The sequence below is a fragment of the Bos javanicus genome, chromosome 1 (genome assembly GCF_032452875.1).
Source record: "Bos javanicus breed banteng chromosome 1, ARS-OSU_banteng_1.0, whole genome shotgun sequence".
In the NCBI taxonomy this organism is placed as follows: Eukaryota; Metazoa; Chordata; class Mammalia; order Artiodactyla; family Bovidae; genus Bos; species Bos javanicus.
In genome coordinates, this window is record NC_083868.1 from 153,177,078 (window position 1) to 153,199,071 (window position 21,994).

Consider the following 21,994-nt stretch of genomic DNA (forward strand, 5'->3'; position numbering starts at 1 on the left):
AGGTCCATCTAGTCAAAGCTATGGTTTTTCCAGTAGTCATGTATGGATGTGAGAGTTGGACTATAAAGAAAACTGAGTGCCAAAGAATTGATGCTTTTGAACTACAGTGTTGGAGTGGACTCTTGAGAGTCCCTTGGACTGCAAGAAGATCCAACCAGTCCATTCTAAAGGAAACCAGCCCTGAATATTCATTGGAAGGACTGATGCTGAAGCTGAAGCTTCAATACTTTGGTCACCTGATGCAAAGAGCTGACTCATTTGAAAAGACCCTGATGCTGGGAAAGATTGTAGGTGGGAGGAGAAGGGGACAACCGAAGATGAGATGGTTGGGTGGCATCACGGACTCAATGGACATGAGTTTGAGCCAAGCTCCAGGAGTTGGTGATGGACAGGGAGGCCTGGCGTGCTGCGGTCCATGGAGTCGCAAAGAGTCGGACAGGACTGAGCGACTGAACTGAACTGAGGAGCAAAGGGGGGCTTGTGACCTGATGGGAACGTCGGAGTCCATTCAGGGCAGCGGTCAGCACTGTTCGGAAGTGGCGGGCGCACGGGGGGCTCTGGCTCCTTGGAGCCCTGAGTCAGGAGGCCCCGGGGTGTCCAGGCCACGGGCTGGGCCTCCGGAGGAGATGCCTGTGCAAGGGGCCACCCTGGGCCTTTCTGTGTCAGTGTGGGGGTGCTGGGGCGTCTGCAGCGCGGCCTGGGGCAGGCTCTGTGTTGTCAGAGAACCAGGGCTGCCCGTCCTGGGGCACCCAGCTCTGCCCGGCAGGCTGCCTGCGACAGCTTATGGCGAGCCGCGGTGCCGGATCCGTGGTCTCCGGAGGAGAAGACTCACCTCTGGGACCAAAGGCCTTCTCATTCACGAGAGCCTTGGGTAGGTGTTCATTGGAAGTGAAAGATAAAGCTTCTGACACGGACATCAGAAGGGGGTAGAAAGAGTACCCACCCCCACTGTTTTAAGCAGGGCATTGGATACTTCTCAGCTGACAGCTGAGAATAGAGAAAAAGAATACTTCGAGGTCCTAAGAGCTCCCCCAGACCCTCCCCCAAGACAGACATCCTGAGAGAACCGGCCCCAGACCAGCCAGGGAGAACGGGTTCTGGGCAATGTCTCCGGGCGAGGCAGACTGCTGCTGTGTCATTAGGGGGACAAGTCTTGAGAAACAGGTCCCCAGGCAAGATTCGTTACAATTACAGTCGTTAACGTGGAGCCGAAGAAAAGCATTTCCATGAGTAAGACCTTGTGCTGTCTGATCCTTAGCTCCTAAAGAAAGGCCAGTCCTCGGGCGAGATCCATCGCTGCACATGGCTTAAGGAAAGCATGGGCGAGAATGTTTGCCTCCTCCCGGAAGGGCCCGGCCTCCCGGCCTCCTGGCCTCCCGGCCTGAGTTCACTCTCCAGCTGCTTGCTCACTGTCTATAAACCCCTGAGGGGCCAGATTGTGACCACTGCCTGGATGGCAGCCCCTTCCAGCTCCATCCTTTCTGGCGATGAGCACGGAACGGTGCTTCTGGTCCGCTGCTCAAGGAGATCCGTTTGCCCTTGCCTGCCAGGCCCGTCAGGATCCCTCTGGGAGCTCCTAGCTCCGTCTCGGGGAAGCCCAGCCCGGGTGCCTTGGGACTGCTGGCGTGGTGGCTGAGAAGGGCAGCTGGGGAGCCCTGAGCCGACCGCTGGGTTCGCGGCTCAGCCCCACCCCGCGCTGGGCCGGTGACCTGCGCGATGCCCTGGTTTGTAATTACCCACGTCTGGGCACAGACTTGCGCCCGCATGTGAGACAGAATAGCGCCACCGAGGCTGAAGGTCCCCGGGGAGGGCTCGGCAGGGCAGAGCGGGAGCGGGAGCGTGGCGTGACTCGGCGTTCCGCTTTCCTGCTCAGGATGTCGGAGGCAGACGGCCCGGGTTCCTCCGCCGCCTGGAGCCTGCCCGTGAGGAGGGCTCTGCCTTGTTCAGCGCTCTCCTGAGCGTGCGATAGGCACTTGGTAGATGCTTCGTACATGGGTGAAAGGGCCTTCCCAGAGCTGATGAACTGGCCTTCGTTTTGTTTTGTTTCTTAATTATTTATTGGTTACACCTGGAGAAGGCAGTGGCCACCCGCTTCGGTATTCTTGCCTGGAGAATCCCACGGGCAGCAGAGCCTGGCGAGCTACTGTCCCTGGGGTCGCAAGGAGTGGGCCACGGCCGAGCGACTACCGCACACACGCGCACACACACTGGCATCACCGGGGATTAGCGGGGGTTCCCTGGTGCCTCCGCGGTAAAGAGTCCGCCCCCTTCCTCCGCCCCGCCCCCCGCCCATGCAGGAGACATGAGCTTGTTCCCTGGGTTGCCAAGATGCCCTGGAGAAGGAAATGGCAGATATACCAAAGTACAGAAGACAGTAGCGTCAACTCTTACACATCCATCACCAACGTCATTGATGACCAGCATGCACTGTCTGTTTTTGTCTGTCCTCAACTTCTTGGGTTTTAATGTTTCAGGGGTATTTTGAAGCTAACCCTAGAAATCATACCTGTAAATTCTCGGGCATGCAACAGCCGTATCACCTCAGGATGACCAGGGAGCTGTCATGATGCAGCACAAGTAACACCGACCCCTTACGGTCGTCTGAGATGCGCCGGCACTGTTTTCCCTACGTTCTCCCCGCATTGCCGCGAAGTCCACAGCTCGCAATTCAGTCGGTATCTCTTGTGAGCGTCTTTCAATCCACGGTCCCCTCCCCCCTGCCCACACATGTACCCAGACACCTTGTTGAAGAAGCCGGGTGGTCCTGCGGACTTTCCCACGTTGTGAACCCCACCCGCGGTACCCTCTCGGTGTGGTTGAACGTGGCCTCTATGCTCTGTATGTCGCATAAACTGGTAAGTAGATCTGGAGCTTATTTAGATTCAGACTCAAGATTTTTTTTTTTCTTTTGGGAGACCATGTCGTAAGTGGTGTTACGTATTTCTGTTGCATCCTGAGGTGACACCTAACGTCTGTCCTGCTCTCAGTGTTTTTAAGATTGGTCAGTGGGTTCAGCTTTTGTCAGCCTGATTCCCCCCAGTATAAAGTTCTCTATCAGCCTTTCACCCAAGTTATCTTAGTAGCTGTTGATCATTGTGTGCTATTTCATTAAGGACTAATTGCCCATTTCTATCATCTTGCCGCATTTATTGCCCATGATTCTTCTAAAAAGAACTTTCCCTCATTGACTTTGCCCTGAAACGAGTCTGAATTGGAAAGGCAGGATCAGCGCTTGATTCTTTCCCTTTGTTTACCAACTAACCTGTTATGAGTTGGTGTCCAAGCAACCTCCAAAATGACCAGTGAGGTTTTTCTAAGTGTCCCTGTGAACTCTCGGCTTTTTGTACATTTGATTGTTTGCATCCACTGTGCTCAGATCTTCAATGTCCAGCTTGTTTGGGGCTGCCTGGGCTGAGTCAGTGGCCCTCAGTAAGCTGTGGAGGGTTGATGAGGTTTGGCACTTCTAGAGCTGCAGAAAGTGCTCGAATAGATGAGAAGAGAGTGGTGTCGGAGCCCCACGTGAGGACAGTGTTTCAGGCAGGACGGGCTGGTCAGCTGTATCGTGCTTGAAGTAACAGGACAGCGAGGTTCCAATGAGCAGCCACTGACTCGACTGGAAGGTCACCAGTGGTCGTGATAAGAGGGATGTTAAGAGGGAAATACAATTACAGTGAGTGTCGACTGTAATTGCAAAGAATTTTACTGTTAAGGGAAAGAAAAAGATAGGATGGTAGCTGGAAAGGGAAATAGGGTCAAAAGAGCTCCTTTTTTAAATTTTACTCACAAAATTTGCTTGGCGTGTAGTGATTGCCCATGGGGTCGCCAAGAGTCGGACCTGACTGAGCGACTGAACTGAACTGATAGTTGATTTACAATGCATTTATTTTCACTGTGCAGCAGTGATTTGGCTGTACATCTACATATTCTTTCACCTTCTTTTCCATTATGGGTTATCACAGGATACTGAGTACAGTTCCCTGTACTGTCTAGTAGGACCTTGATGTTTATCCATCCTATATATGTGTGTATCTGCTCAGCCCAAACCCCCCATCCATGCCCTCCGCCCCGCCCGCCTGGAACCGCAAGTTTGATCTTATGTTTGTGAGTCTGTCTCTGTTCATAGGTGTGTTCGTGTGTGTAGTATTTTATATTCCACATACGAGTGACAGCTTATGATATTTGTCTTTCTCTTTCTGGCTTACTCTTTATGTGGATGAGAAATAGTCCATTCTGTGTACATGGCACCTTCTGTATCCATTCATCTGTTGATGGACATTCAGGCTGTTTCCATATCCTGACTATTGTAAACAGTGCTGCAGTGAACACTGGGATGCGTGTATCTTTCTGAATTATGATTTTCTCTGGGTATATGCCCAGGAGTGGCGTTGCTGGGTCATATGGTAGTCCTAGTTTTAGTTTTTTGAGAAACCTCTGTACTGTTCTCCACAGCGGCTGCACCGGTTTACATTCCCACCAGCAGTGGAGGAGGGTTCTGTTTTCTCCACACCTCCAGCATTTACTATTTGTAGACTTTAGCCGTTTTGACCAGCGTGAGACAGTACCTCGTTGTTGTTTTGATTTGCATTTCTCTAATAATTAGCGATGATGAGCATCTTTTCATGTGTTTGTTGGCCCTGTATGTCTTTGGAGAAGTGGCTGAGTCTTCTGCTCATTTTTTGATTGTTGTGTTTTGGTCATTTGGTCTGAGCTGTTTGTATATTTTGGAAATTAAGCCCTTGTTGATTGCATCATTTGCAGATATTTTCTCTCATTCCACAGATTATCTTTTCATTTTGTTTCTGGTTTCCTTTGCTGTGCAAAAGCTTGTAAGTTTGATTTGGTCCCATTTGCTTATTTTCGCCTTTATTTCTGTTGCCTTGGGAGACTGGCCTAAGAAAACAATGGTACGATCTATGTCAGAGAATGCTTTGCCTGTGTTCTCTTGTAGGAGTTTTACAGGGTCATGTTTTATATTTAAGTCTTTAAGCCATTTTATTTATTCTGAGTTTATTTGAGTTTATTTCTGAATATGGTTGGAGGGTGTGTGCTGTAACTATTGATTTGCGTGCCGCTGTCCAACCTTCCAGACACCACTTGCTGAGGAGGCTTTTCCCACTGTCCACTCTTGCCTCCTTTATCTGGACTAATGGAGCGCAGGCGTGCGCGTCTGCTCCTGGCCTTCGCTCTGTCTCTGTGCCGATGTCACGCCCCTTTGATTACTGTTGCCTTGTACTATTGTCTGGAGTCCGAGGGGCTTATGCCTTCAGCTTTGTTCATTTTCTTCAGCATTGCTTTGGTGCTTTTGGGTCTTTTATGGTTCCATGTAAATTTTAGGATGACTTGTCCAAGTTCTGTAAAAAATGCTATGGGCGATTTGGTAGGAATCGCATCAAAGCTATTTATTGCTTTGGGTAGTATGGTGTTTTTAACAGTATTATTTATTCCAACCCAAGAGCATGTGATTTTACTCATTGCTTAATATCTGTTTTTCAAACTTTATTTGAAATACTTTTAGATTTATAGAAGAGTTACAAAGAGAGCACAGGGTTCCCATATACCCTTTACCCAGCCTCCCTGAGTGGCAGCACCTTTATGGCCATGGTCTACTTATCAAGACTAAGGATCAATAGCACAGTTAAACTGGTGCAATACTTTTATCCAAACCAGTTTAGTTTTTTTTTTTTAAGATGAGGGAGGTAACAGCCTGATTAGATGAAAACCTCTGAAAGGACCATTTAGCGGGCCTCCAGTTGGCCTTTTTCCAGAGGATGATAACTAACTTAGCTGTTGTTTTCTGAGCATCTACGTGTGCTGTGACTGTGCTAGACATTTAAGATAGGAAAATGTAAGATACAATTATCATGAGGAACAAGTTAAATACTTTGGGAAACCTTTTTTTATGATTTAAAGCAGAAATGCTTTGGGGTGAAATTTTTTTTTGCAACTCGTATCTGAAGGAGGGAAGCTGTGGATTGTGGTTGACTGGACAAGTCATCGGAGTGATGGGGCGGTGGGAAGGGGCAATGGGGAAGGTTTTGCCCACTCTGGCGACATGCTCAGGAGAACTGTTCCCATGGGATGCAGAGCTGCAAGCAGGTAGGTACACGTGCCGGTACCAGTGTGTGAACGCACGTGGGGAGTGTCAGACAGCATCCAGCCTTGGCCTGAGATTTTTTTTTTTAACTTTCTGAATGGAAAACAGCAATTTCCTTCATTCCTGGGTATTGCAGATGATCCTATCCAGATAATTCAACCTGAGAGCTATTATTTCATTTTCTTTTAAATGAAAGCCAAAGAAGTATACTGCTCTCATTCGAGAGAAATAGTGAGCTGTCTTGTATTTTAATCTTACGCCTTCCTAATATGCACATATGAAGCAAGCATGGTGATGACCTTTAAAGATACCTCCTGACCACCGTCAGATCAAAGCATGCATTTTAAAATGCTTTGCGCTTAGGAACCGAGAACCATCCTGGATGTTGAGCAGCCATCTCGATACAGTCTGTCTGAGCTCTTCCATACCCTGCGGGGCCCGTTTAGCCTGAGCTGGTCTCTTCCATCCCACCCCCGTGTCCCCTTTTGCTGTGCTTGAGTGTACCAAGATTCCGTCCATTTCTTTGTTCTTTATAATTACCTGATCAGTATGATTATAAAAAATCTAATAATATGAAGGGGTGAAGTCGCTCAGTCACGTCTGACTCTGTGTGACCCCATAAAGTGAAAAGCTAAAGTCATCCCCCGCCCATGCCACTCACTCACCCGGAATGAACTTCTGTGTAAAAAGCTGGCTGGGTTCCCTTCTAGACAGTTTATGGTATAATAACACGGGATACACATGAGATATCTGTGCTTGCAGATGTCATTAACACACTCCAAATTACGGACATGCATCGGAATGTACCTTACCACGCCCTTATGACCTACATCTAGACTGTTCCCAGTCTGGGGCTATTACAAAGTTTGCAGCGTACACACTTTTCCATGATTTTTGTGCACAAACTACAACCGCTAGAATTGTCATTTCTGAATCAAAAACTGACTGGTATTGTTAAACTGCTTTGTAAAATGCCGAGTCGATTTAGAGTGGTGGAGTATGAAAGTACCCACTTCCCTACCTCTGGCTAATACTAGATATTCTAAGTCTTCATACGGTTTTTCCTAGTCAGTTGGGTGAAAGTTGCCTTTAACAAAAAAAACTTATTTTCTGATTGCTCTCTAACATTTTTACTCCTTTAAGTGTTTTAGCCACTTCTCTTTTTTCTTTGGAGAATGGTGTGTTCACATTTTCTATACATCTTGATATCTGATTTGTAACTCCTTATAAAATAGAATGAGTGCTAATCCTTTCTTATATATATTGGAAATATCTTTTCCCAGTCTACTACTTGTCTCTGAATTCTTTTTTTAATAATGTATACCAGAGTTTTAAATGTATATGTAATAAAGTATGTCAGTCTCCCCCCACTTTTTTTCTTTCAAATTTATTACTTATTTGTGCTTGCTGGGTCTTCTTTGCTGCGTGGGCTTTTTCCTAGCTGTGGCGAGCAGGGGCTCCTCTTTACTCACCGCGCAGGCTTTTCATGCAGTGACTTCTCTTGTGAAACACGAGCTCTAGGGTGACTGGGCTTCAGTGGTTCTGGCTCCCAGGCTCCAGAGCACAGGCTCAGAAGGCATGGTCCACGGGCCTAGTTGCTCCGCGGCATGTGGCATCTTCCCGGACTAGGGATCGGGCCCACGTCTCCTGCATTGGCAGGCGGATTCTTTGCTGTTGAGCCACCTGGGAACCCCTCCCTTGGTTTTCATGGATATACTTTCTTCTGGTATTTCTGCAGGTCTTTAATCCACTGGGAATTAATTTTGTCTTTTTCCATATAGTGCTCCAGTTGCTCAGCAGCATTCATCAGATATTCCACACTTTCCCCCCGCTTTGAAATTCCTCCTTTATCACATGCTTAAATCCCCTCACTGCTCTGTTTCCCAAGTCTGCTGATTTATTGCTGCTTTGAAATCACACTGTTTTCATTACTCTAGCTTTATTCTGCCTTCTCTTTACTGCATTGTTTTCATCTTCTTCAGGAATAGTAACTGGGGATACCCTGAATTCTGTGGTGGTCTGGGTTTTGGTGGCAGTTTGTGCCTCAGCTGGTAAAGAATCCACCTGCAATGCAGGAAACCCCTGTTCAATCCCTGGGTCGGGAAGATCCGCTGGAGATGGGCTTCCCCGGTGGCTCAGCGGGTAAAGGATCTGCCTGCAATGCAGGAGATCTGGGTTCGATCCCTGGGTTGGGAAGAGCCCCTGGAGAAGGGAAAGGCTACCTACTCCAGTGTTCTGGCCTGAGAATTCCATGGACTGTACAGTCCATGGGGTCGCAAAGAGTCAGACACAACTGAGCAGCTTTCACTTCACAGAAGTACTTGGCGTTTGTCTCATTAAATGACAATGTTTCTGTGCAACAGGCCGTGTGAAGGAAGCTTCCCCGTTTTCCCTCTGAGGCAGGTGAGGGTCGGTAGTTAGAGGTCCTGCCCGGGTCCACCCGGCTACGAGCGACAAGGCCAGGCGTCTGGGACTCTGCCTTCTTCCCCTCCCGTCTGAGGACTTTCCTCTGCACAGACTCCGCCCTGGCCTTGTCCCCAAACCTCTTCCACCACCACAGGGTGGGCTCTCCTCCCCCTTGTTTCTGGGTTTTGGTGTTTTGGCAGCCTCTGGGATCCTAGTTCCCCAACCAGGGGTGGGACACACGCCCCTGTGTTCGAAGCCTGGAGCCCCGCACTGGATCACCAGGGAAGTCCGCTCTTCTCCGCCTTCTGAGACAGACTCCACTAACCGGAGTGCCCCATCGCAGAGCGTTCCGCTGGGTGAGGTTCCTAAGTCCCACTAGCGTCTCTGTGTCAGGCGCCTACAGAGCAGGAGTACATAGAGTGTGGTCTGATGGCAGGAGCGCGGAGCCAGGCGTCCAGAGACCTACACCGCACGCCCATCTCTGTGACCTGCCATCATCCGTCAAGCAGGTAGGACTGTCAACTGAAACCCCTTTCCGCTTTACCGTCCCACGGTCTCATGACGGAAAGCGGGCCTTAGGGGCCCCTGGCGCTGCGGTTGGCCGTTCTGATGAGCGATGACCGAAGCTGGCTTAACTGTCTTCAGGCACTTGACTGATTGTCACAGTGACTGTGGTTTGCCTCTCCAGCCTAAGACGAAATCGCCTTGGACTGAAGCAAGGGAGAAGTTTGGTTTGATGTAGAGGACTCCCGCACTCTGCCGCTGATTAAATTCTGGAGTTGGGGCTCAAGAGAAACGGTGGAATCCCCATTAATAAGAGAGAAGACTGACAGACATTTGCCTACTGAGGCTTCAGGTGGGCTGCACGGAGACAGGGCTGAATTGATAGCTCCCCGGCTTCAAGGAAGGGAGGGTGTAGACAGCAACTTAGGCATTTTCCAGGTCCAGGAACTGGCAAGCTTGCTGGTTGTCCTTCCTTCCAGGATGATTTCCTTGTTGTTTTTGTTGAAGAATCCATGAGACAGGGGAGGTACAGGACTGCAGAGACTCAGACACAGGGGTCCATTACAAGGAGCGTTTTAACACTCACCCTGATAAATGAAGGCTGTTCCTTACCATCACTGAGACTTTTATATTGTTTAGAGGCAGCAGAGAAATCCAAAGCCATATTGGGTTTAATGACTAGTGAGCAGCACGTTTGACTACAGATGTGTAGGTTTTTCGGAGAAGGCAAAGGCACCCCACTCCAGTACTCTTGCCTGGAAAATCCCATGGGTGGAAGAGCCTGGTAGGCTGCTGTCCATGGGGTTGCTAAAGAGTCGGACACGACTGAGTGGCTTCACTTTCACTTTTCACTTTCCTGCACTGGAGAAGGAAATGGCAACCCACTCCAGTGTTCTTGTCTGGAGAATCCCACGGACAGGGGAGCCTGGTGGGCTGCCGTCTATGGGGTCGCACAGAGTTGGACACGACTGAAGCGACTTAGCAGCAGCAGCAGTGTAGGTTTTACTGCGTTAGTTATAGGATGAAAAGCATCTTTCACCAGTCAGCCAACATGCGGTCTGCGTTTTAAACCGTCTCTGGATTGAATGAATCCCTTCGCCCCATTTCTGAGACACTGGGCAGTGTGGCTGAAATCGCCAGCATCCCCGTTGAATCATTTGGGGGCAGAACGTAGGCTCTGCCCCCAGACCCAGGGTAAACAGTCGTACAAACACATGCCTTACCTGGAGTCTCCCCGCCAGCTGCCTCCCTGACTCTCTGAAACATCCTGACTCCCTCCCCAGAAGTTAAAAAGACATATTCCCTGGGTCTTAAGGAAAGGATCGAGACTTGCATTTTGGTGACTTTGTGGAATAATGCTGAATGAGTGGTTCAAATCCTGCAAACCAACCCTGGAGAGAGGTTCTAGGGAAGTCCTCGACAAGGGCAGTACTGATTCCTCTGAGGAAATGTCTGAGTAGGACAGTGTGCGTGGGGTTCCTGGTGCTGCACCAGGTAAGATGTGGCCTCCCGACGCAGGGGTGCATTGATCCTTGGAGGGGGATCCGGGCTCCCACACGCCCTGCAGCCAAAACAGTCAAAACAAACGACAGAAGTAACTTGTAACGAATTCAATAAAGACTTTAAAAATGGTCCACATTAAAAAAAAATGTGAAAAAAAGACAGTATTCTTGTTTCTAGCATGAGGGGTAGTCTCAGGGCCTCTTCATTCTCCGGTCAGCTGCGAAATCTCCAGAGCCCGCTCCCAGCTTCCTCCTCCTCGCTGACGTTTATGCAGCACCTGCTGTGTGTCAGCCTTTCTCCAAGAGCTCTGCATGTATTCACTTCATCCTCACAGCTGTCATACCCGCATTACCCAGACCCCACACCTGGGAAGTGGCCTTCAGGCTTCTATCCAGCAACACGGCCCCAGCATCCATGCCCTTCGTCTGGACCACCAGGCACACTGCCTCCCCGCGGACCACTCACCTGGCCTCAGGGCTCACCTTTTCCACAGCCCTGTCCAGCGCTCGCCTTCACACCTGACCGAGCTCTGCGGCCCACGTTAGCACAGTTACCACCCCGTGCAGCTGTTGGGGGGGCCGTGAGGTCCAGGGGAGCAGGGGTTGGCTCCGTCCCCCCAGCACCCAGCACAGGGGTTTAAAGCCGTAAGTCCAGAAAAGTGAATGGTCTGAGCCCTCGGGCCCAGGTAAACGCACAGAGGCTGGTCATGCAGGGCTGGGGGCAGCCAGCGCCTGGCGGGCGCAGGGCCCGCAGCTCGGGGACCATTCACTGTGGTCTGGCTGCAGAAGTGATGTTTGGCAACAGAAACCTGGGGAACACTGCCTCAGAAGCCAGTCTATGGCTTGGCAGGTCCTGCTGATCTGACGGGATGCCATCACTCTGGCAGCAGGTACAGGAAACCCAGACTCCCCAGGCGGTGCCAGCCTCTCCGCAGGGGTGCTTCCAGGCCGCCTGTGCCCCCAGCCCCCTCCTCGCCCCCTCCCCAGCCCTGTCACAAGGTCATATTTAACCCTGACTGCAGTTCTCGGCCTGCTCGGGTGAGCCCAGCAGGACAGCCCTGCTCTGGGTGTGGGCAATGAGCTTCACAACATGTTCCTACCAGTAACGTCCCACTGTTCCCTCTGAGAGCTCATCCTCAACTAGGAGGATTTGTGGTTTAGCGGGGCTGTGATTAATATGTTTAGATTACTGATCAAACATACTTCATAAGAAATGAGTTAGAATGTCTCCTCCTGATGTCCTCTCAAAGCCGGCCCCCTGAAGCATGACTCTAAAGTATAATCAGTTCTAATGAGGTGGATGAAACTGAGCCTATTATACAGAGTGAAGTAAGCCAGAAGGAAAAACATAAATACAGTATTCTAACGCATATATATGGAATTTAGAAAGATGGTAACAATAACCCTGAGTACGAGACAGCAAAAGAGACACTGATGTATAGAACAGTCTTATGGACTCTGTGGGAGAGGGAGAGGTGGGAAGATTTGGGAGAATGACATTGTAACATGTAAAATATCATGTAAGAAACGAGTTGCCAGTCCAGGTTCGATGCACGATACTGGATGCTTGGGCCTGGTGCACTGGGACGACCCAGAGGGATGGTATGGGGAGGAGGAGGGAGGAGGGTTCAGGATGGGGAACACATGTATACCTGTGGTGGATTCATTTTGATGTTTGGCAAAACTAATACAATTATGTAAAGTTTAAAAATAAAATAAAATTAAAAAAAAAAAATAAAGTATAATCCACTTAGAGGTATGAAAAAACTCAACGACTGGTCTGATGGTCACTGTCTGGTTACTTACAGACCACTAACAATACACTGGAGGAGGAAATGGCAGCCCACTCCAGTGCTCTTGCCTGGGAAATCCCATGGACAGAGGAGCCTGGCAGGCTACATTCATGAGGTTGCCAAATTGGACACAACTGAGTGACTAGTCAACAACAAATATGCTAAGACTATCAGCGTTGTCACAGAGCTTCTGTTGGGATGAGATGGCTGAGCATCAGGAACCCACAGCACTTACTTGGTTCCCCACCTTCGTCACTCAATCACCTCAAAACACCCCACTCCTTCCAGGCCCGCAGTGACAGCTGCAGCCTTAGAGGCGGAGCTCCGCGCACACAGGCCTCTCACCAAATCCTGTGACTTGCATTAGTCCCGGGGCCTTGGCAATGCCAAAGACGGCCTTGTCCCCCACTGGCGGCCTTGGCAACGTAAAATTCCCTTCAGAAATCCCCACATTTACCAGGCATGTGCAGGAGGGAGGGAGTGGGATTTAGGGGTTTATTCACCTTTCGTCAGAAATGTCTCATTTCACAAGGAACAAGCTGGGAGTCAGCTCATAGCCATCCTGTGGCCACACATCTCACCCTCAGCTGCACCAACTTGCAGGGATGGGGGGCTGCGGTTTGCAAATCCCAAGCCCTGGCCACTCCCCAGGGGCAACCCTCTGGTCTCTGGGGTGGGGCCCAGGTGTCAGAGATCTTTTTTTTTTTTTGGCTATACAACTTGTGGGATCTCAGTTCCCCGATCAGGGACTGAACCCACGCCCCTGCATCAGGATCACAGAGTCAACCACCAGACCTCCAGGGAAGTCCTGAGGTTTTTAAGCTCCCCCAGAGACCAAGGTACAGCCAGTCTGGGCCCCGCCCAAGGTAGACCAGATGGGAATGTGCAGCAGCATTCCAGCGGGAATGCGCAGCAGCCCGCCAAACAAGACTGTTCCCTGTGCTGGGGCCACACTCCCGAGGAATCCAGATTAGCTACATTCACCTGTAACTATTTTTCCATAACAAATTCTGCCCACTTAGATGTCATCTAATTATTGAAAAACATACCCCGCTCTGTGATCTAAGGCATCCACCTAATGATGCAGCTGGTATCCTGTGCCTCTCAGAGCTGTAAGAATGTGTGTGGCTTCTGTCCCAGCCTGCTACTTTGGGAGCTTATTTTTCAAGAGCTGTGATCCTCCAAGATATGAGCTAAGAGGTAACATTCTTACTAAACCAAAATACTGTGTAGGTATTTGTGAGTATAAGTGTGGAAAATGTCATTTTAAAATAACTTTAAAAAAATCATCTTCTTTAAAACTATCTTTTATTTTAAAAACGATCTTAATAAAACACCTAGAAATAAACCTACATAAGGAGGCAAAAGGCCTGTACTTGGAAAACTATAAGGTACGGATGAAAGAAACTGAAGGTGACACAGATGAAAAATGTCTTCTTGGACTGGAAGAATGAACACTGTCGAAACGACCATACTACCCAAGGTAATCTACAGATTCAATGCAATTCCTGTCAAACTACCAATGGCATTTTTCACAGAACTAGAACAAAACATTTTAAAGTTCGTATGGAAGCTTGTACACATATTCTTTCACTCTGTGTAGTCAAAGCAATCTTGAGAAAGAAGAGCAGACCCGGACAAGCCAGGCTGACTTCAGACTACACTACAAAGCTGCAGTCGTCAAAAGAGTGTGGTCCTGGCACAAAAGCAAGTGTCAGTGGGGTGGGACAGAGATAGACCCACGCACCTGCGGTCAGTTAATCGATGTGGAAGGAGGCGAGAGTGTATACACAAGGTAGAAAAGACAAGCTCCTCAATAAGCGCTGCTGGGGAAACTGGGCAGCTGTGTTTCAAAGAATGGAATTAGAACGTTCTCTAACACCAGACACAGGAGCAAACTCAAAATGGGTTAAAGACCTAAATGTAAAACTAGATACTACTAAATAAAACTAGGGGAAAATATAGGCTGGACACGCTGATGTAAATCACAGCAAGACCTTTTTGGATCCATCTCCTAGTCAGAGACAGATAAAAATAAAGAAATGGGACCTCATGAAATGAAAAAGCTTTGCACAGCAAAGGAAACCATAAGTAAAACAAAAAGAAAACCTACAGAATGGGAGAAGATACTTGCAAATGATGCTACCAACAAGAGATTAATTTCCAAATATACACACAGCTAAATTAAAAAAAAAAAAAACCAAACAGCCCAGTTTAAAAAAAAAAAATAGGTTGAAGACCTAAATAGACAATTCTCCAAAAAGACATAAAGATGGTCAAGAGGCACAGGAAAAGATGCTCAACATTGCTAATTATTAGAGAAATGCAAATCAAAACTACAACGAGGTATGAGCTCAACCTGTCAGAATGGCCATCATGAAAAAGTCTGCAAGTAATAAATGCCAGAAATGGTGCGGAGAAAACAACCATTCTACACTGTTGGTGGGAATGTAAATTGGTGTAGCCACAATAGAGAACAGTATGGAGGTCCCTTAAAAAACTAAAAAAAAAAGAGCTACCATACAATTCTACAGTTCCATTCCTGGGCATATATCCAGAGAAAACCAAATTCAAAATGACACATGTACCCAAGTGTTCACTGAAGCACTATTTATGAAGCCAAGACAAGCAACCTAAATGTCCACTGACAAATGGATAAGGACGATGTGGTACATATACAGTGGAGTATTACTCAGCCATAAAAAGAGGGAAATAATGCCATTCACAGCAACATGGACGGACCTAGAGATCGGCATAGTAAGTGAAGTAGCCAGAGAAAAACAAGTACCATATGATACTGCTTATGTGTAGAATCTTAAAAAGAAAGGATACAAATGAACTTACGTATCAAACAGTATAAATTAGGAGTTTGGGATTAACATATACACTCCACTGTATATAAAAGAGAGAACCAACACGGATCTGCTGGATAGCACAGGGGTCTCTACTCAGTACTTTGTAATAACCTATAAAAGAAACGAATCTGATTATGTGTGTGAGTGTATAACTGAAAAAAAGACTATCTTCTCTTTGAACAGTCTTCATCCTTTATCGTAAGCTCGGGTTTAGGCTGGGAAGTTTGCTCATAAAAGGAAAATGTGCCATGTGGCTGTGTTAGGATTTTTAATTCTCCCCTATTAAAATATATTTAAAATGTGTTTTATTTTAGCAAATTTGCACACAGATAAAAAGATAAATAAAAATAAATAAAAATTTATCTGCACACAGATAAATTATTTGCACACTGAATAATTTACTTAAAAAGATTGGAGGCATCCTTAGTAATGGATGTGGGGCTTTTTGTTTTAAAAAGGTACTGTCTCCCCCACCCTGGGAGTAGATGGGCACCCAGGGCACCCACGGGGGTGCCCTGACCTACCTGGTGGCCCCTGAATTCCGCTTTCATCTTCTTTGTACAAATGACAGGAAGGCAGAGCAAGCTCAGCTGGCTCCTCCTGTGGGTGCCAGGAGTTAAGGGACTCAGGAAACAGGAACGGGGACTGGGGTCGGGGTGTCCAGGCACCAGGCTACGACTCTTCAGTGTGACGTGAAGAAAGACTCCTACTCACAATGCACTGAACTCGTAGGTGATTTATTGCTTTAAGTAACTAAACAAGAAACAGGAGAGACAGGCTGCTGGTCACGTCGGCTGGCACTCTCTCTCCAGGCTTTGCAGCTGCATCTACTTAAAGCCTCCACAGTATTTTCTGGACAACATAAACACGTCATAACACGCGTGGGAAGCGACTTGGCCAAGGACACACTGATTAAAATAACACACAACAGAGGCTCCCCACCAGTCAGCTGGCCCCAAAATAACAGAAAGAAGGTGTGTTCCCAGGATGTGCTGAATACAAAACCTTAAAGTTTTTTTTTGGCAATAATACTAACAGAATACTTTTGCGGACATTCTGCAGAAGTGGGTACACGCACAGAATTCTCTCTGCGTTTCCAGATCACCAGTATCTATGGGAACACTTGGAGAATGCCAGGAGGTGGGGCACCTCCCCTCCCAATGTCGTGTTCTTTGCCAAAGAAGCAGGGTCCAGGGATCAGACAGAGAAAAGCAGTGGACAGGGCTCAAGGGCGTGTTACAAGCACCCAGCAGCTGCACCAACAGCAGGGGCTGGACCTCCCCATCTCGGGGCTGGGGGTGGGGGCGATGACCATGTCGGCCTTGACTGGCAGCCAGGCTTGACCCGGAGTTTGGCCTGAGGGGCCCCTGGAGGCCCTGGGTGGCCCAGCCCCTCCCAGGAGCCGCAGGGTCAGGGCTGGACTCCTAGCCCCGAGGTCTAGGAGCGACCAGTCCTCGTGGGTTCTAGCACTGGGGCCCAGGACACGTCTCAAAAGGATGTGCAGAAACCAGCAATGCCGGGGCCCAGCCCTCCTCGGGTGGCTCATTAGCTCACCAGGAGGGGTCGCGCCAAGCCAAAGGCAATGTGCCACACCAGGGCGCACGAGCCCCCAGCCCACGGCCCAGCGAGGCTCAGGGGTGCTCGGCTGCTGCGGGCCCTGGAGCCACCTCCACGCCAGCATCCTCTCCAGGCTCGGGGCCAGTGAGCCCCAAGCTGCCCTCCGCCGGGGCCGGGCTGCGGCCCGAGGGGCCGTTCTGCACAGCCTCGCCCTCCACACACGGCTGGCCATCCGGACGTGGCTTCTCCGCGGGGCCCTCCGCCCAGTCCTCCCGCCCGGGCACATGGCCCCCCGCGTCTCCCACTCTGGGAAGCTGGTCTTCTGGGTTCTTCTCGCTTTCTTCGGCTTGTCGCTTGCCCCTGACACAGAATTTCCCTCTGGATTTCCTCGTCGGCCTGTTACGCATCTCGTCTCGGGAGAATCGCCACTGAAACTAGAGATCGGGGGAGATGGGAGATAAATACACGCTGCTTCCATGACCCTGGATCGTCCCTGGACACGTGTTCTGTGTTCACACCCACGTCTGGCAGCGAGACACACAAGGCCTGCTATTCCCCAACCACAGCCCAAACCTTGCACCCACTGGGAGCTGGCAGTTCCTGCCACGGCGTGGACTCTAGGGGTGAATTTCTGGGGAGAGGGCCCCATACCAAAGGCCTGGGAGGGGAGCTGCTGAAATCCTGTCATCTGGAGAACCAGGAGGGGTGAGCACGCACGGGCCTGCTCTTCCTAAGGGTATCACCCGGGTCAGAACCTGGGCACTCAGGTCCCCCTGGAGGACTGGCAGGCCGTGCCAGCCGCCAGCCGCACCTCGCTCTGCTTGAGAGCCCCCACAAAGCCCTCACTCCCTTCCGGGGCAAGCTACGCCCAATGACCAGGCCACGTGGGTCTGGTCAACAGCCCATCCTCCTGCTCCCCCCAGCACTGGCCAGGCCACTGCAGTCGCCCAGTCGGAGCCCAGCACGTCCCTCAGCCAGGCCCCCTTCCCCACCGGCATTCCCATGGTACTCCCCCTGAAACCTCACCCAAACCCATCCCAGCTGCCGCTTCCCAGGGAGTCCCAGGCTGCACTCCCCTGTGGGCAGGGGAGTCCAGGAGCGGACAGGACCAAGGACACAGTCAGTGTCAGAGCTGGATGAGGACGGGTCACAGGGATGCCGTGGAGGGGGCCACGCCATGCAGAGTCCACCCCGCTCAGCCGCGTTCTGATCTATACGACGGGGGGAGTTCCCCTAACTTAAATCGGGGTGGGGGACTCTGTGCAGTCGGAGAACGACTTCAGGATTTTCAGGCCACGTGTTCTGTGCTGCAGCGTTTCGACTCTGCTACTGTAGTGCAAAAGCAGTCCAGGTAATAATACGTAACAGGTGTCACCGTGTTCCAACACAAAACTTTATCGACAAAAGCAGGCACTGTGCCGGCCCCTTTTGGCCCAAGAGCCGCAGTGAGCCAAGCTCTGCCACAGAAGGTGTGCGCGTCCATACGATGCCGCCACAATCCACATGACAGGCTTACGCTGCGTCCAGCACATGAGAAACCAGGTGTGTTCATGGCGACTGACGCTGGATGTCAGTTCAGAGCGTCAGGGACGCCTCCTGTCCTCGGCTCTGGCATACCGGGATACAGCAGGGAGCCTGGCGCGGAGAAGATGCTCAGCGCCCTTTTGTGAGACGGCTGAATGGGAGGACGCAGCGCCGGCCAAGCTGGCTGCCCTGCGCGTCAGGGGAAGCCAGTCCTCTAATTTTAAGAGTCAAAACACCCTGGGGCTTAGCGAGGAGGCGTGGGCGCATCCCCACATCAGATCTGGCGGAGCTCCAGAAAGAGAGATTAATCTGGGGAGAAAAGAGGAAAACGTTCGAGTCCTGCTGAGCCTGCTGACAGCAGGAGCCGCTCCGGAGGGAGGCGGTTTGGGAGCCATTGCACTCGGGATACATCCAGGCGCAGGAGCTGGGGCAGACAGGGAGGCGTGAGGGGCGGCGAAGGAAGGCGGAGACATGGGTCCCTGTGTTCACAAGAGAGGCACGCGCTCTGCAAACGGCTCCCCGCGCCCCAGAGCTCCGCCGGTGGCGTGGGGGCGGTGTCCTCTCCGCAGGCTATGCCCGCGGGCACTGCAGCCACAGGGCCCTGGGGACGGGCCAGCCCCGGAGACCCCGCTGGAGACACGGGTTTTCCAGGGAAGGGAACCGGGGGGCCTCGACCCCGGGGGACGGCCTTGGCTGCCCCACCCGCGGACACGCGGCTCCACTTCAAGTTGCACGTCTTTCTTTGCTTCATTTCTTTCCACGTGAGTCGCAGCACACTGGTGTCACCAAATACGGACTTGGAGCTAAGCCCTTCTGCGACCGAAAGAGAAGGCAGCCTTCCATCTGAGTGACTTCCGGTGAGGCTACACGCTGGCGGCTGTACCATCCAGGGAAAACCATTTCCTAAGGCTGTACCACGTCGCAGATATATCTGGGTGCTTTGCCAGGAAGAAGCAAAAACGTGCTGCGTATATTCTTTAAAATCCACCACCTCTGTGGCATTCTCAGCGGGAGAAGTCTACTTCCCCAAATAAGACACCTGCCTGGACGCACTCAGGGCTCTGAGACGGAACACATCCTGGGGTGAGTGCACTGACCCCCTTTTGAACAAGACCAGCAAATCTGGATATTCCATCAACAAAGAGGAAAAGCAGTGAAGTGTGTATGCTGAGGTTGCGTGTGTCAGGCGCGCAGTCGTGGCCAACTCTGCAACTCCACGGACTGTAGCCCGCCAGACTCCTCAGTCCATGGGATTCTCCAGGCAAGAAGACTGGAGTGGGTTGCCATTCCCTTTGCCAGGGGATCTTCCCGACCCAGGGATTGAACCCAGGTCTCCTGCATTGCAGACGGATTCTTTACCATCTGAGCCACCAGGGAAGACCTGAGGTTAGGATTTAATATTTATCCTGTCCTCCCCACCTGCCTGCCCTGCAAATCCCAACCAAGTTCCCCAACAATACTGGCTGGGTTTCCCCTAGAGACTCCTTTTGGGGGTTTCTCTCGTACAGTGACTGACAGACTGCCCTCAGGTTGGAGAGTAGTTTGAGCTTTTCCTACCCAAGCCACGAGCTTTCAACAATGGACCCCCTCTGCAGGTGGAGTGGTCCCCCAGATCCCACCCCGAAGGTGCCCACTTCAGCCGAGACTGCAGCAGGCATCTTGGGGCCCCACGACCACCATGTGGGACCAGGACCTCTGACCTCAGCATGGACTGACCCTGCACGGCTCCTGGGTACCAGCGGCCATCGTTCACTACTGCTGCCTCATGTGCTGCTGCAGCTGCGTTTTACTTCCAGGCCACACGGAGGAGTTGTTTTTAATGGGTGTCTCCAAATAGTCAGAGTCTCTTCATTCTGCATGGTTTTACAAAAAGGCCAGTTAAGCTGGCCTATACAGCGAGCTGAGAGCCAGTCAGCTCTGAGAGATGTTGGAGGAAATTGTATTTTTGTCAAAACAAAACTGGTGAGACTGCTTAGGCTGAAAGGCCCCAAATAAGGCGACACAGCACCACAGGCGGTGCGGTGGCCAAGACCCCGGTTCAGGCCCCGGTTCTGGCATTTGGTAGCTGTCTGTCCTCAGGCAAGGGAGTAATCTCCAGAAGAGCTGCCCTCGCCCCCTGGACTGGTGCACAGCCCCGGGGTGGGGTGAGTCACCCCGGGGGCCCACTCAGCCTGCAGCGGATGGTGAGTTGGGGGCCCACTCCGCCGCAGTGGGGCGGGGGCCCGCTGGCCCACTCCCAGCGCCCCCTGCAGGCGGCTGGTGGATGGTGAGTTGGGGGCCCACTCCCCCGCAGTGGGGTGCGGGGGCCCGCTGGCCCACTCCCAGCGTCCCCTGCAGGCGGCTTGTGCACCTGGCCGCGCCCACCCCCCTGGGCCAGAGTCCACCCCGGACCCTGGCTCTTTTCTTCTTCAATTATTCATGCATGTATCTGGCTGTGCTGGGTCTCTGCCGCGGCACGCAGGATCTCTTAGCTGTGGCAGACCCTGGCGAGTCTCAGTGCGAACCCCTTGTCCTCGAAAAGGCTGCTCTTGCTAAATGAACAGCAGACGCGTGGTTCCCCGTACACCAACCACATCCGGATTCCCGCAGAGAATCACGCTGCACCGCCCTCCCGATACAACACGACAGAGGACACAGCCGGGCTGGGCCTGCGGGGAGCGCTCCGCTCACTCTCTCCAGGCCCTGCCTGGGCTGCTGGGCGGAGGGGGATTTGGGGCTATCCACGCCGAGCTGGATGCAAACAACTCCGACCCGTGTTTTTCTGTCCTTCGGAAAACTCTGCCAAGCCAAACGCCTTCAAGGACGGCACCATTCTCTCTGTCCTTAGATGGAGGGTGGCGATGTCACCAACTCCCCAAGCTCCTTGGGGTCCCCAGCCCACCACAGCTGTTCTGGGGCCGCAGCCGGGTCACCTGGAGGCTGTGTCTGGAGTCCTCCCCTTTCCCCCTCTCCTTTGCAGGGAGCACTCTCACGAAGCAGGGAAGTAGCTGTGGCTGAAACTCAGGGTCTCTAGAATCTAAAAGCTAAATGTTCTGAGTGTCCCACGCTGAGACAAGGTTTCCCTTCCCCTGAATTCCCAAAGCAGTGCTCTCACTAGGAACTGTTGGCATCATTTTATGATGAGCATGTACTGGTTCCGAGAGGTGACGTTAACTCTCCCAAGGTCACACAGCTAGAAAACAGCAGAGCTGAAATTCAAACACAGGTTTCTCTGACTCTACACTAATCTTCCGTCTGCTCCTTCTTGGTGGGTAAAAGGTTTCAGACTCACATTCTGGAAGGAAGCCAGGGAAGACGCCACACGCCTTTGGAATAGCTCAGCCCGCCCGTGTGTGCCTCAGCTTTCAGACTTCGTGACCTCAGGACAGAATCTGCTAGATGAAGGCTTGATGCATGAAACCAACTGATCAGCTAATGGAAGTACAAATTTAACTGCCATGAAAGACGCTTCGGTGTGTCTGATTAAAAAAAACACATCTACATTGAACAGACCCTGACAGGCCTATTTTTAAAAAATCAATAATGATAAAATTTGAATGGAGATACACACAGTGAGCCTGGAAAGGGGCCCTAAACTACTCAGCTGAGACACTGGCTCTCAGACTTGGCAGGCATTCAGGATCACCTGGGGGACGCCTTCAGACACAGGGCCCCCACCCTATCCCGGGGTTTCTGATCAGGGGGCCTGGGGAGGGGACAGAGGCTGGCACTTCACACAAGCTCCCTAGTGATGCCGATTCAGCAGGTTCATGGGTCACA

At 51.2% G+C, this 21,994-nt stretch overlaps 1 protein-coding gene across 4 annotated transcripts in view; it reads right to left on the reverse strand.

The window, feature by feature from the left end:
* Nucleotides 1-15,875: 15,875 nt before the first annotated feature.
* The window catches only part of RFTN1 (raftlin, lipid raft linker 1), a 227,134-nt gene continuing 221,015 nt past the window's right edge, over nucleotides 15,876-21,994 (reverse strand). For all 4 annotated transcript variants that reach the window (XM_061425251.1, XM_061425241.1, XM_061425259.1 and 1 more), the window contains one exon: nucleotides 15,876-17,145. In XM_061425251.1, coding sequence (XP_061281235.1) covers nucleotides 16,786-17,145 — 360 coding nt within the window. In that variant the 3' untranslated portion in view covers nucleotides 15,876-16,785. The remainder of the gene's footprint in view (nucleotides 17,146-21,994) is intronic.